This window comes from Triticum dicoccoides, chromosome 3B, assembly GCF_002162155.2.
Source record: "Triticum dicoccoides isolate Atlit2015 ecotype Zavitan chromosome 3B, WEW_v2.0, whole genome shotgun sequence".
Taxonomy (NCBI): Eukaryota; Viridiplantae; Streptophyta; class Magnoliopsida; order Poales; family Poaceae; genus Triticum; species Triticum dicoccoides.
The window spans coordinates 74,499,323-74,513,722 of record NC_041385.1 but is presented as its reverse complement, the minus strand read 5'-3'; the positions used below and the strand labels follow the sequence as shown (position 1 = coordinate 74,513,722).

General features: G+C 43.6%; 1 protein-coding gene across 1 annotated transcript; it reads right to left on the bottom strand.

Annotated features, from left to right (window-relative positions):
• Positions 1–2,356: 2,356 nt before the first annotated feature.
• Positions 2,357–6,886, bottom strand: LOC119274802 (short-chain dehydrogenase TIC 32 B, chloroplastic-like). The gene is made up of 9 exons (XM_037555523.1): positions 6,638–6,886; positions 6,408–6,550; positions 4,169–4,400; positions 3,929–4,008; positions 3,678–3,831; positions 3,520–3,598; positions 3,085–3,169; positions 2,934–2,980; positions 2,357–2,783 (listed from the first exon to the last, which is right to left on the bottom strand). Exons 2-9 carry the CDS (start codon positions 6,523–6,525, stop codon positions 2,616–2,618), a joined length of 963 nt encoding a protein of 320 aa, XP_037411420.1. The 5' UTR covers positions 6,526–6,550; positions 6,638–6,886; the 3' UTR covers positions 2,357–2,615.
• Positions 6,887–14,400: the final 7,514 nt, after the last annotated feature.

The following is a 14,400-nucleotide window of genomic DNA, read 5'->3' as shown; positions in this document are numbered from 1 at the left end:
AAGCATCCGATCTCCGGTCAATGAGAGCCGAAAGCATTGCCGCATTGCGCCCGCAGCCAGCAGCATTGCACCGGAGCCGCCACTGGTAGATGCACCACCGCAGCCAGCGGCACCGCACCCCCAGCAAGCAGTAAGCATCCGATCTCCGGTCAATGAGAGCCAAAAGCGTTGCCGCATTACGCCCCCAGCCAGCGGCATTGCACTGGAGCCGCCACTGGTAGATGCACCACCGCAGCCAGCGGCGTCACACCCCCAGCGGCAGCTTTGCTCTGAAGTGATGTCTGAGAAGATTGATGCGGCGGTAGAGAAGATCAATGCAGCATCCAAGGTAATGCTAGATGCGGCATTAGAGAAGATCGATGCAGCATCCAAGGTGATGATAGATGTGGCATCCAAGGTGATGATAGATGCGGCATCCAAGATGATTGAAGCCACATCCAAGCAGCTTAACGCTAGAGCAGGCGAGCAAGATGGTGAAATGGAGGAGATGCAGTCACTCGTCCAGGCGCTGGTTACCAAGGAACGAGAAAGCAATGATGAGTTGCAACGTGCTCGGAAAAATCTGATAGATGTAAGTGAGCAGCTGACACTTTTTTTCCCCGTAGTTTCAAAACATATATCATCATATCTATCACTAATTCTTGTTGTCTGCAATATGTTTTGCAGGAATTGCCGAACTTCACAAATGGTGCGGCACATATTGGTGTCAAAAGGATGGGTGAGCTGGATCTGAAAGCATTTGCGAATGCTTGCAGCAAAAATGCACCACAAGAAGATGCAGAAGTTCACTCTGCTATTCTTTGTTCACAATGGCAGGCTGAAATCGCAAAACCAGGCTGGCATCCTTTCAGGATAGTTATGGTTGATGGTAAAGAGACGGTATGTAGGCAGTACAGCCTCTACTATTGTTCCGGCTAGCTCTGTTATTATTGGAGAATAATAGCATTCTATAACATTCTAATTACTTCTGCTTTTGCATACATTTTGTTCTTTTTATGAACTTGCAAATATGTATATGATTCCATCTGATGGCGCATACCTTCTTTCCTTTGGTTTAGGAAATTCTTTCGGAGGAGGATGACAAGCTTTGCAGCTTAAAAGAGGAGCATGGTGAGGAAATCTACAGCTTAGTGACCAAGGCGCTACTTGAGATGAACGAGTACAACCCGAGCGGACGCTACGCCGCACCGGAGCTGTGGAACCATAAGAATGACAGGAAAGCAACGCTGGAGGAAGCCATCCAGTTCCTCCTGAGACAGCTGCAGTCACACAAGAGGAAGCGCCGGTGAGCCTCTCCAATACTGATGTGCAGGAGGCCCGGGTGTTCTGCACTCCTACTTTTGCGTCCGAAAACTTGTACGTGGGCTTTGAACTTGACTCTAGTGTAGTCGTAGTGCTGTTGGATTAGTTGGGGGTTTGTAGTGGTTCACTGGTTCTTAATGATCATGCGACTAGAGCAGCCATGATCGCTAGCTATGCAGTTTAGCTAGGCGATGCTCCTGTTGGATGTGTGTAGCGCACCTTTGGCATGATGGATGCTAGTAATAGTAATATCTGAATGTATTTTGTATGTAGCCCTGGCATGTGGCATGGATGCGAAGTACTAGACTAATCTCAGAATGTTCAGTTAGCTTTAGCACTACTAATATCTGAATGTATTATCGTCAGAAATGCGCAAACTCCATTGTCTGATCAAAGTAGCCGGAAACGGGAAATGGTGGGCCGTCCCTCAGATCCAGATTCATCGACCCAGAATCAGATTCTGGGACGAGGGTCGATTCGGTAAGATTCGATGCGGATTCGGAGTTTCCGCAACCGAATCATCGATTCAGGTTTGGCAGCCCAGCCAGTTCCATGTATAAGTACTCCCTCGGTCCCTCGTTTCATGTTACTGTACCGGATTCATCGTACCGGAATTGATTGGATCGCGTCTCCACTTTAGACTCTCGTCCCCCGTTCCCGTTCCTCGTTCCCACCGTACCGGAATCATGGCAACTAACTGTCTGACTGGCAGAATGTGTTATAGAGGGGCAGAGGGGCAGAGGAATCAGCAGAGGAGCATCATGTAATGTCCAGCATTTGGGTACTGGGAACTGCATCAGGTTGGTATCAGCAGAGGGGCAGAGGAATCAGCAGAGGAGCATCCCTCTTCAGGAAGAAGAAGCATCCGTGGCCCCAGCAATGGCGACCCACTTACCCTTACTTACCAGCCTCTGCCTTTGAGTTTCTGAAATTTGTCAGCGGCAACAAAGCAAAGCAGAGAAATTTCTTCTGAACTTTTCAGCAACTGCCTGCATATAGTATGTGACACTGAAAAAGTTTCAGAAGAAAAACACAAATCTGAAAGCAAGCGAGATGATTAACTATATCCATTAATCCAATCCAAAACGACCCGACAAATATACTGGACACGAATATATTAACAGGAACACGATTAGACCACAGCCACGACACCAAACAAGCACGAAAATTTATTGGTGAACAATATTGGTTCACTTCGCCAAGTGACAGGTTCCTACTTGTAGCTACTGCTTGTACTGCTGCTACTTGCTAACCAACCATCTGTACCATAAACTCAACAGCATCCCGAAAGAAAGACGCCTTTTCCCGAGCTCTCATTTCACGGATCTGATGAGCTCCTCGCTGAATTCCCAGAGTTGCTTCGCCAAGACGTCACTCTTCGCGTGCGCGCTCGTCTTCTCCTCGTTGCAGTCGGCAAAGTATTTGCCTGTCACCCCCTTCAGCTGAGGGTTGAGCCCTACATAACAAGTGGTTGCTGCTCCCTGGAAATCCACAAAGTAGTATTCTTTTAGATTAAGTATAAAATAGTCATCAGAGATTACACAACGATAAAGGTTCTTCTTCATTAGTTGCATCCTGTGCAAGCCTGCATTTGAATGAGAATTCTGTCAAAGCCAAGAATAGATAAGAACCTGAGGTACATTCTTCCAGAACAAGTAGGTGACAAGTTGAATTGCCTCTGCAAATGAAAACAAAATAAATATTACAACGCCGTGGGAACATTAAAAACTTGACATTTAAGAAACATATTCATTCACAAGAAAAATAAGCTTGAGAGCTTACTCATGAGAGCAAAGGAATGCCTCATCAAATTGGTCATGATCAATCCAGGATGAACGCAATTAACTGTGATGTTGGCTCCTTCCTCCTGTGTCAGTTTAACACATTATTTATCGTAGATCACAATGGAACATGTAGCTGGTGGTAGAGAATTTAATTGCTACTAGTTAGGTCAATAGGTCTAATTAAAAAATCACTGTGCTCATTGAAAGCTAGTACGTAAAAGGCTAAACCGCTGCGTTACTATGGTGATGATAACTGATAACAGTTTTATAACAATACAAATAAATATAAGAAGGGTATTAGAACCTAGGTCTCTACAACTTGAATTATATGAAGGAAGTTCATGAAGGTCTGAAATTAGTATTTCGAGGTTTGCTCTTGTGAATGAACGAATAAATGAAGAGAAAAGAGCAAAAAGTTGGAGAAAAATGATACCTTGAGCCGCCTAGAGAGCTCTTTTGCGTGCAGTATGTTTGCAAGCTTAGATTGTCCATAGGCCATTTTATCATTGTATCTGCCAATAAAAAAATACATTATTAGCAGCAGTTGAATCGATAGTAGATTTTCTCGTAAATAACCATAAGAACACATACATTTTCTTGTCATTGAGCTGATCAAACAGAATCCCCTTTGGATATGTATGGAGGTGGGCAACTGATGACAAGTTCACAATGCGACCCTCAATACCCGTGGACTTGGCAGTGGTTTTCATGTTATCAAGGAGAAGGTTGGTCAGTAGGAAGTGACCTGATTGAGCATTTGAGTGAAAGGGAAAACTATTAGTATCAGGATATCCACCATTGATTCTGTCTATTTCAAGTATTGCTGGCAGTTAGAGACTAACCAAGATGATTTGTGGCAAACTGCATCTCCACTTCGTCTTCAGACAGTTGGAAAGGACAGAACATCACACCTGCATTATTTCTGCAGAACAGAAAGAATTCAGACAGCTTGATTCAGTGAAGCGTAGGCAGTGCTGGAATAGGCTAGCAGTGATATACAGCTATCCTAAACTGAAATTTAATGTGACACAGCAATGTACATATCAAAGAAAAGAAGGAATGATACGAGATGAAGGAATTACATCAAGATGTTTAGAGGAAGATTCATGGCGTTGAACTGGTCAGCGAAGGCCCTGACAGACTTGAGGGAGCTAAGGTCAAGCTTCAGAACATCGATACGGGCTACTGGGTGTATCTTCATGATGCGCTTCTTTGCCTCTGATGCAGCCTCTGTGTTTCTCGCAGCAATGATGACATGGGCTCCTCTCAGGGCAAAGACTCTCGAGGTCTCTAGACCAATGCCACTAGATCCTCCTGAAAGATATCAGAATTGCGGCTTTCAGTAAAAAACATGAATAGATCTTGGAAACATCTTATAAAAAGGGATTGGCTGTGTGATAACTCAAAAAGATTGAATCTATGACAGGCTTGGTTGCAATGTAATGACAGCAATAGTAAATGCCCATAACAAATTATCGCAAGTGTGCATAAGCATAACCCACACCCATGCTTTATGAATAAGCAATATTGACACGACCAAAAATGGTTCCTCTAATTGTTCTAACACATACTAATGGAAGCTCTTGCATTCCGTTAGAATTCCCTATGTCCTGAACTTATTATTGTTGTAAAAAAAATCTAGAAAAAGTTGTTGTAAAAACAATACCAGAAAAGCTCCCATCAATATAACCAGACTTGGTTCTCAATGAATGTGAAAACTGTAGTCTAACAACCAACCTTACAGATGTTGATAATTTTGACTTATTCAAGTAAACGTAGGAGCTTCAAAATCCTAGTGCGATGAAAAGAATAGAAGAAGATTGCCATCTAACTTGAAAGGATCTTGTCACCGCAGCATATAATAACTCCGGCAGTAGTCTAACAACCAACCAGGATTGTTTAACTAATTAGTTTTTGATAATTTTGTCTTTTCAATTAAACATTGGAGCTTCAAAATAGTATTGCAATGAAAAGGGTGAAGAAGATTGTCATCTAACTGAAAGGATCATGTCACTGCAGCATATAATCACTCTTGCTGTGGTCTTCTAACAACCAACTAGAAAAAAAAGTCAGTTTCTGCTAATTTCTACTCCCTCCGTAAACTAATATAAGAGCGTTTAGATTAGTAGTGATCTAAATGCTCTTATATTAGTTTACAGAGGGAGTACTGTTCAAGTAAGCGTCGGAGCTTGAAAACCGTAGTGCAATGAAAAGGATAGAAGAAGATTGCCATCTAACTGAAAGGACCTCGTCACTGCAGCACAGAATCACTCTTGCGAAAAACTAAAGCACATAAAAGAGAGATAAAAATAACAAAAGTACTAGGTTCCTTCCTAATCCCTATTTGTAAAATTGGCCACACCATGATACTGGCAAGCAGGGTGGGAGGTGCAGAAATTGTCTGCACTACTACTTAAATCAAGAGAAAGCTTGGATCCATGGTGTGGCTTACCATGTGAAAACAAAATATTCATCTCAGATATTTGATTGGTTCTAGTGAAGAGGAGAACTGGCAGATAACACCAGCCAATTCAGGATTCGTTAAAGGCCACACAAAACAGTTCCCAGAAAGACAGGACCCAGAAATCCAGGCTGCATACTCTCATTCTCCACATAAAAAGGCGGACTTAACCAACTTGTTCACATCAAGAGTTTGGAGAAATACAAGCAACAGCGTCCTTGCCGTTCAGATTAAGAACAGAGCATAAATCTGAACAAAGACTAGTGGTTGTGCACAAAAAAACAGTTGTCACAACACATGTTCAGAAGTTTAGTACTTCAGTACATACTACCCTCAAACAAAAAAATCCCGGTCGTAAACCCACTTCCCAACTGCTCGTCCACAGAGCACACGACGAGAGCAGAGCAACCCCCTGTAGAAAATATTCAGAAAGGAAGGTTGCACACGAATCTAACCGACAGCATCACAGAGACTGTTTGAGCACTGCACCATGAAAAAAGCCAGCTAATTTGATTCACTGGTACGCGGTTAGCACACCAAGCAGGCTTTAGGGATCAAATTAATTTGATGTGAACATGATAGCTAATAATAGTAGCAGCGCTGCTGTTCTTGTGCTGACAGCGACGCATAACCAGCAGTCAGATTCAGGGCGCGTGTGCCCAAACAGGAAAGAGATCGTCACCGTATATGAGTGTATGACTAAACGAAACGCCCAAAAGGTGGTGTCCCCATCACACGGCCAAGAAGATGAGGGTGGACATGTCAGGCGGCACTGCGAGCGCCATTGGTGATCTGGCGGGCGGCGCAAGAGCAGGGGAGGAACCCGGCCGGTTGGGTGGGGGTGGGGTTGTGGTGGGTACCTGTGACGACGACGGTGAGGCCGGCGGCGCAGATGTCCTCGGTGACCTGCTCCGCCGTGGAGCCCGAGCCGAACCCGCTGGCGCCCGGCTTCCCGGTGATGAGGGACAGGATGCCCATCTGGTTCTTGGGTCGACTCCTAAAACTGCGGAACAGAATGTGAGCCCTCAATCAAGAAGAAGAAGAAGAAGAAGAAGGAGAAGAAGAAGCAGAGGAATCTTGGCAAACTCACCTGGACCTGGACGGATTAGCCGATGGCGAGGTTGGTTCCGGTGATGCGCGACGGAAGGGAGGGAGGAGGGCGGCGTGCAGGAGCGGGCGCAGGGGAGGAGGTTATTTATGGCCGCGGGGAGCGGTAGCAGCAGTTTGGTTGGGGAGTAGGCAGGCGGTCGGGCAGGCTACCGGCCGGAACGCAAACTCTCCAGTGAATCCGGCCGGGCCGGGACTCTACTCTACTATTCGATGAAACAGGTTTCCTCCCTGGATTCCCTCCCTTCCTTCTTCTTGTGTGTGGTCTCTGGCAGTGGACAAAAAAACCGAATCTCCTTTTCCTTTTGGGTCGAGAGAGAAAGAAAAATTGCATCTTTTTTCTTGATGGAGGAGTCTGATATCCAGAAGAGAAGAGTCCACAGTCCACACGTGTTGATCAACTGCTGCATTTTTTTACATCAATAAGACTCTATTTTTCTCAGATAATTGACATATCGTTTATATACAAATAATAATTGGGAAATAAAGTCTGCGGCCGAGCTCTCCCAAAAACCAGAGGATTTTTTGGTGTACGAATGGTACTGTGTTTGCCTCTCAACAGCAACCGTGTTGATCGACTGACGTGGTCACAGCGTGCGACCGGATATTACTGTTGTTGCATAGAATAATCAGAGGATGTGGGACATGTTTACGCGCGCACTCTGTCTAATAGCGATCGCCAGAATTGTCGAGTGCGAGACATAGAAGGATACACAATGGATGCGCTGGTCTGCCTCCACGGCCTCTCTTGATGGCAGCCGCCACCCGCAACCAGTGAAAAACTAGATGATGCACAAAGCCTCCATGGCAATAAGGTCTCACACATATTACTATGGGTGTGCATTGCTTATGGGGTGAGTTGATCATGGATTCCATGAGTTGGGGCCGGTGCACTAACATGTAGCTACATCCAAATAGACTGATTTCCGATGCCACTCATTCCCAATAATTATTCTAGACCAACCTATGTAGAAGGTATTTGGTTTCTCTAGCAATGCAAGCCATGAGAATGCTTGCTTGGTTGTAACTTTCTAACTATATGTTAGCTTGCATCGTGCGCACGTCTCTAGTTACATATAGGTGAAAAGAGATGTGCACAAATAAATGCATAAAGTCTTATATATTCTCTCCTTCTTGTCTTTGAAAGAGGAGTAGCTAGGTGAGCATAGACTAATATATGATCTTCTGACAACAATGAATATGAGAGCACTACATGAGACATCACATGTGATCTTAATCGAAGAAAAAGCAGTATCCCAATAAGCATTCTTAGAGCAAAGGATTTGCGTTGTTCTTCACCTTTCTTGCCTCACGACAAAACTAGTTATGTTATTAACTGAAACATTCTTGCACGTCCCAAAAATCCTCTAAACCAAATGGATCCTAAATGGATGGAAACTTTTCTCCAAAATAGAGTAAATATGATTCCTTAGGGAGAGTTATGGACAATTCCTACGATCCAAGTGTGCATTAGTCTAGGTACAAATGATTCTATAAGGATTTAGTGACCATGATCCTATGATTCAAATGATTGTATAGGAAAAGTTCCTACATAATGAAATCCTGTAAGAAAATTATGAAATTCCTTTGATCCAAAGAGGCCATGAGAATTCCCATGGATTCAAATTCTTCAAATACTGCGTGGTAGAGTGGAATAACATGGTTATAAGGATTTCTATGAATCAAACGATCCACACAGAATAATTCCCATGGATTCAAATTCTTCAAATACCCTGCACTATTTCTTTGAATCAAAACATGGCCCAAATCAAACGTATTAGGAGTACTGCAAGAAGGCACCATGACAGGACATGTGCAGTCATTGTTGCTTCATGTTAAACAGGACTCTAACACACGGGAATAACAAAATGCACTATTTTCTACACATGCATTGTAAAGTGGGGAAAAAATTCCTATGAAATCTAGCACAAATGACAAAAAAATCGTGTACCTTATGATCATATAATTTAAACTACCAACATGGATTTTTTCTCAAGGATTAAAATTCTCGAAAACGCCCTTGAAAAGTTATTTGAATCAAAGAGGGCCCGTATCCGGTGATCTCACAAGCTAGGTTTCATTTCTCATTGAGAACCCACATACAACAATTCTCTTTTTTTCTTTTGAATGATAGAGAAAAAATTCTTCATTGATGGAAGAGTCGGAGATGGAGAGGAGAGGAGTCCAGAATCCACACATGGTGATCAACTTTTGTAATCAGAATTTGCGACCAGGTATTACTATTTTTTCATACAAGAATCAGGCACATAGAAATTAGCCAAAAAACAACTGTTTGATACACCACGTGAAAGACAAATGACGCAGGATATGTGTGTGCGCATGTTGAGTGCGAAACATAGAAGGATCCACAATGGATGCGCATAACAACATCCATTATCTTCCTTGATGTCACCTTTCACTCGCAACCAGTGAAAACCTTGATGATCCACATCGACTACATGGTAGTAAGGTATCGCAGATTATGCAATGAAGATGCTTGGCTTATGTCGCAAGTTGATTCTGGATTCCTGGATATGGAGCTTTTGCATTACAAGTTAGCCGCATCCTAAGACCGACTATTTTCTAACGCCGCTCATTCCCAACATTTATTCTAAACCAACCTATGTAGAATGTCTTTGGTTTATCTTGCAATACAAACCATGAAAATGCTTGGTGGGTTGTAAATTTCTCTCTAACAATATGTTTTCTTTCACCGTGCTCACATCTCTAGTTATATATAGGTGAGAAGAGATGTGTTCAACTAAAGGCACATATATTCTCTTCCTCTAGTCTCTGAAAGAGGACTAGGTGAGCACAAATTAATATATGATCTTTTGACAACAATGAATACGAGAGCGGTACATGAGACATTACATGTGATCTAATCGAAGAAAAATCAATACCCGGATACTTTCATACTAACATCACTGTTTTCACTTCAAGGGCTTGTGTTGTTCATCATTGTCCCAGTTGCAAGTCCACCCTCGACTCGTAACTATGACCCGACCTTTTTTTTTATCCTAGTTGCAAGTCCACCCTCAACTCGCAACTGGGGCCCGATCTTTTTTAACTAGTTGCAAGTCCGCCCTTGACTCGCAACTGGGACGTGACCTTTTTTGTCCCAGTTACAAGTCCACCGTCAACTTGCAACTGAGGCCCAACATTTTTTCTAGTTGCAAGTCTACCCTCGACTCGCAACTGGGACACGACCTTTTTTGTCCCAGTTGCAATCCCCCCTCGACTCGTTATTGTGACATGATTTTTTTTGTATCACTTGCAAGTCCACCCTCAACTTGCAACTGAGGTCCGACCTTTTTTTGTCCCATTTACAAATCCACCCTCGTGTCGCAAATTGGAGTCGGCCCTTTTTTTCGTTTCAATTTCACTCTGGACTCGCAATTCCGCCCCAACATTTTTTTGTCCTAATTTCAAGTCCACCCTCGACTCGCAATGGGTGTCCGACTTTTCTGTCCTTGTTGGAAGTCCACCCTCGATATGTAACTAAGGCCTAACTTTTTTGTCCGAGTTGTAAGCCCACTCTCGACTCATAAATGGGGCCAGACTTTTTTTTTACGAGTTGCAAGTCCACCATCGACTTGCAACTGGGGCCCAACCTTTTTTGTCCGAGTTGCAAGTCCATCCTCGACTCGCAACTGAGGCTCACCTTTTTTGTCCGAGTTACAAGTCCACCTCGACTCGCAACTAGGGCCCAATCTTTTTTGTCCGAGTTGCAAGTCCACACTCGACTCGCAACTGTGGCCCGAACTTTTTGTTCCAATTGCAAGTCCACCCTGGATTCGCAACTCGGCCCGATTCTTTCTCCCAGTTGCAAGTCCACCATCGATTCACAATTGGGGCTCGCTCGACCTTTTCTTGTCCCAGTTGGAAGTGCACCTATGACTCGCAACTTGGGACCAACCTTTGCAAGTACAAAACTCAACTCGCAACTTGGGTTTGACCTTTTTTAGTCCCATTGCGAGTCCACCCTCGACTTGCCACTAGGGGTCCACCCTTGACTCGCACCTAGGGCATGATCTTTTTTTGTCCCAGCTGCAAGTCCGCCCTCAACTCGCAACTGGGGCTCGACCTTTTTTGTCCCAGTTGCAAGTATTTCCTTGACTCGCAACTGGTACCTGACTTTTTTTCTCCAGTTGCAAGTCCATGTCGGCTCACAACTGAGGTTCGACTTTTTTTTTCTAGTTGCAAGTCCACCCTCGACTCGCAACTGGAGTCCAACTTTTTTTGTCCTAGTTGCAATCCCATCCATGACTCGTAACTAGGACCTGACATTTTTTGTCCCAGTGGCAAGTCCAGCCCCAAGTCGCAACTGGGGATTCGACATATTTTTGTCCTAGATGCAAGTCCATCCTCGAGTCACAATTGGGGCACGGCCTTTTTTTCCTGGTTGCAATTACACTATTGACTCGCAACTGGGTCCCAAAATTTTTTGTCCTAATTAAAAGTCCACCCTTGACTCGGAATTGGGGTCTGACCATCTTTGTCCCAGTTGGAAGTTCACCCTCGATTCGTAACTAGTGCCCAACTTTTTTTATCCGAGTTGCAAGTCCACCCTCGACTCACAAATGGGGTCAGAACTTTTTTTGTCGAAGTTGTAAGTCCACCCTCAAGTCGCAACTAGGGCTCAACCTTTTTTTTCCAAGTTGTAAGTCCACCCTCGACTCGCAACTCAGACCCAACCTTTTTATCTGAGTTGCAAGTCCATCCTAGACTCACAACTGGGGCCCAACCCTTATTGTTCGAGTTGCAAGTCCATCCTTGACTCGCAACTAGGGCCCAACCTTTTTTCTGAGTTGCAAGTCCACCTTCGACTTGCAACTGGGGTCCGAGATTTTTAGACCCAATTGCATGTCCACCATCGATTCGGAACTGGGACTGACCTTTTCTTTGTCCCAATTGCAAGTCCACTGTCGACTCGGAACTAGGGATCGACCTTTTCTTGTCCCAACTGCAAGTTCACCGTCGACTTGCTACTGGGGCCCAACCATTTTTGTCCCAGTTGCAAGTCCAAACTCAACACGCAACTAGGGCCGGACCTTTTTTAGTCCCAATTGCGAGTCCATCCTCAACTTGTTGCTGGGGTTCCAACCTTTTTTGTCGCAGTTGCAAGTCCACCCCTGACAGCGAACAAATTGTAGATGAGCCGGCCCAAATAGCTAGGATTCTTTTTTTTGTTTTATTTTCTTCATGATTTTTTTCATTTTTTTCTTCATTGGTTTTCCTCTCCTTACATTTTTATTTTTCAAAAGCAGATATCATTTCGTTTTTCTGATTCTTGTTTCACAAATTCACAAGTTTCAATAAATGTTTCAAAATTCGTAATTTTTTTCATTTTTCTACAATTGTTCGTGTTTAAACAATATTCAATGTATATTGCAAAAAATAGTGTATAGTCAGAAAATGATCTTCATGTAATAAAGCATTGTTCACCATATATTAGAACATTTTTTGTATTCATTAACATTTTTTATAATTTGAAAATTTTAAGTAAATTCGTCAACATGTTTTGATCAAACTTTATTCCTTGCTGAAAATTAATTATAAAATATAAGAGTGAAAAACACAAAAACTAAAAGGCAAAACTAAAATTTGTTGGTAGCCTAGAAGCTAGCGATGAGAGACGTACTTGTAAATGTATAACGATCAGACGCAAAAGTAACAAATCGATGTTAGCACTAGCGATCAGTTTTTTCCCTAGAAAAAGCTAGCGATCAATTGTTTTGTACGGGTAGCTAGCGTCCAGATGTATGTACAGGTCGGCCAACGAGGCGGACATGGATCGTCCTGGTTTTTAGTTTTAGGTTTGGGGCTTTGACAATCAAACAAACAATGAAAAAATATAAGGTGACGCTGATACTTAGATGTGAGATATTATCTCATATGTAGATGTAACATAGACGGATCCAACATATAAAAGGGCTTATATTTAGAAACGGGGTGAGTAGTATACAAAGAGCGTGATCAAACATAGTAGTACTGCAAATAAGAAGGGACCATGACAGTATATCTTGTCTATTGATCAAAGCCACTACCTCTAATGCCGACATTGGAGATTAAACAGGTCGTAGTGGTGGGATGTTGGTATCTCTGGTGGACACGCCGCCTTATAACACATAATGAGAGTTGCCCGCCGATGGTAAGATGGCCTTTGTCGGTCTTGGCAATTACAAGCAACTATCAACGAGCCATGGCGAACATAGTTGTGACAGAAGAGGAAAGATGGTTGAAGCTAGACCCAAAGTTCATCAAACTTAATGTGGACGCGGCCTTTTTTGCAGAGCAAGGAGTTGGAGCTACGGCAGCAATTATTAGAGATGAACGAGGTATTTTCCTTGCAGCTCAATGTAAGTTTATCCCATATACAGCGGACGCAATGACATCAGAGGCAATGGCGATGAGAGACGGACTGAACTTGGCAAATAGCCTAGGGTTCCAGCGAGTTGAAGCGGAATCCGACTCTCTAACGGTGATCAACTGCTGCTCCGGTCAGAGTACTTGGTGGGACGCGGCGGCAGCGATATTCGCGGAATGTGTGGACATCTCTACCTTGATTGGGAAGGTCAACTTTAAGCATTGTTTTCGATCAGCAAATCAAGCGGCGCATGTGCTAGCTAACTTTAGTTATTGTAATAAACTTTCTTCTAGTTGGACTGACGAGCCTCCAGATTGTCTGGTGAGCAAGCTCGTAGACGATGTATTTTTATGCATTAATCAATAAAGCTAGCCATGATGGCCTTCCTTCCAAAAAAAAAAAGAAGGGACCATGACAGGTCAGATGCGGTCGCTGTTGCTTGATGGCCGTGTGTGCGTGCGTCTCCTTGTAATCTTGCCCAGTTTGCGCCATCGCCGGTCGCTCTCCGAGCAGAACGTGCGTGGCCTGATTGTTGTTCGCTCCACCCAACAATTCCGACGAGCCATTAAATTGATTGATCCCCACTCCGTCTCCTCTCGCATCGACAATGACCAGACCACTCGTCCCGGCTGCTGTTATTCCTTCCTTGAGTTCACAGCAAAACAACGCAGAGTTCTAGTGACAACGGCAGCAAAACATTCTCGCTTCATTTACAGGATCCTCAAAGCATGGAACGGAAAAACATAGGAATCTTTTGAAGAGCCTGGAGTGAATGTAAAATTTCCCTGTGAAAAAACGTATAAATGAATCATAAGAAGAAAATGCCACGAATTAAACAACCAACATAGGAATAACTTCTTAAGGATTAGAATCCTAGCTCCAAAACTCCTTCGAAAATTCTTCGAATCAAAGAGGCCCTTGACTGGTGACCTCACAAGCTAAGATTTCAATTTTTTTTCTCATTCACAAACCCATGCAACATTTTTCTTTGGAAGAAAACAACTTATCCAACCTGGGAGCTTCCATATGCAATGAGTACTTGGATGTGGTAGGGCAGAGCAATTATAAGAGCGTACATGAGGGCACCGGCCTTCCACTCCAAGCATGTGCTGTGCTGATGCCCATCCTGCAGGAATCAGCATGCCACCATTTACGCCACACCACTCATCTCTTGAAAATTCAGTTCAGGCAGGTGCTACATATGGCACTCACTGATGTAGTACATGCAAACATGGCCTGCTGTACGTGTGCATATGCTGCAGGCGACTTGGATGCGGAGATACATAGATAGATATTCTGTGGAAAATGCATTGGAGCACCCGGGTGTCACACACCCCTATATAAAAATAGCATTAAAAAATATCAAGAAATTTAAA

Excerpts from the sequence above, each read along its gene's own strand:
- LOC119274802 (XM_037555523.1), bottom strand. The coding sequence starts at position 6,525 with ATGGGCATCCTGTCCCTCATCACCGGGAAGCCGGGCGCCAGCGGGTTC. Across the intron at positions 3,599-3,677 it reads CAGCTCAATGACAAGAAAAT|ATACAATGATAAAATGGCCT; the intron begins GTATGTGTTCTT and ends TTTTATTGGCAG. Across the intron at positions 2,784-2,933 it reads TCTGGAAGAATGTACCTCAG|GGAGCAGCAACCACTTGTTA; the intron begins GTTCTTATCTAT and ends GTGGATTTCCAG.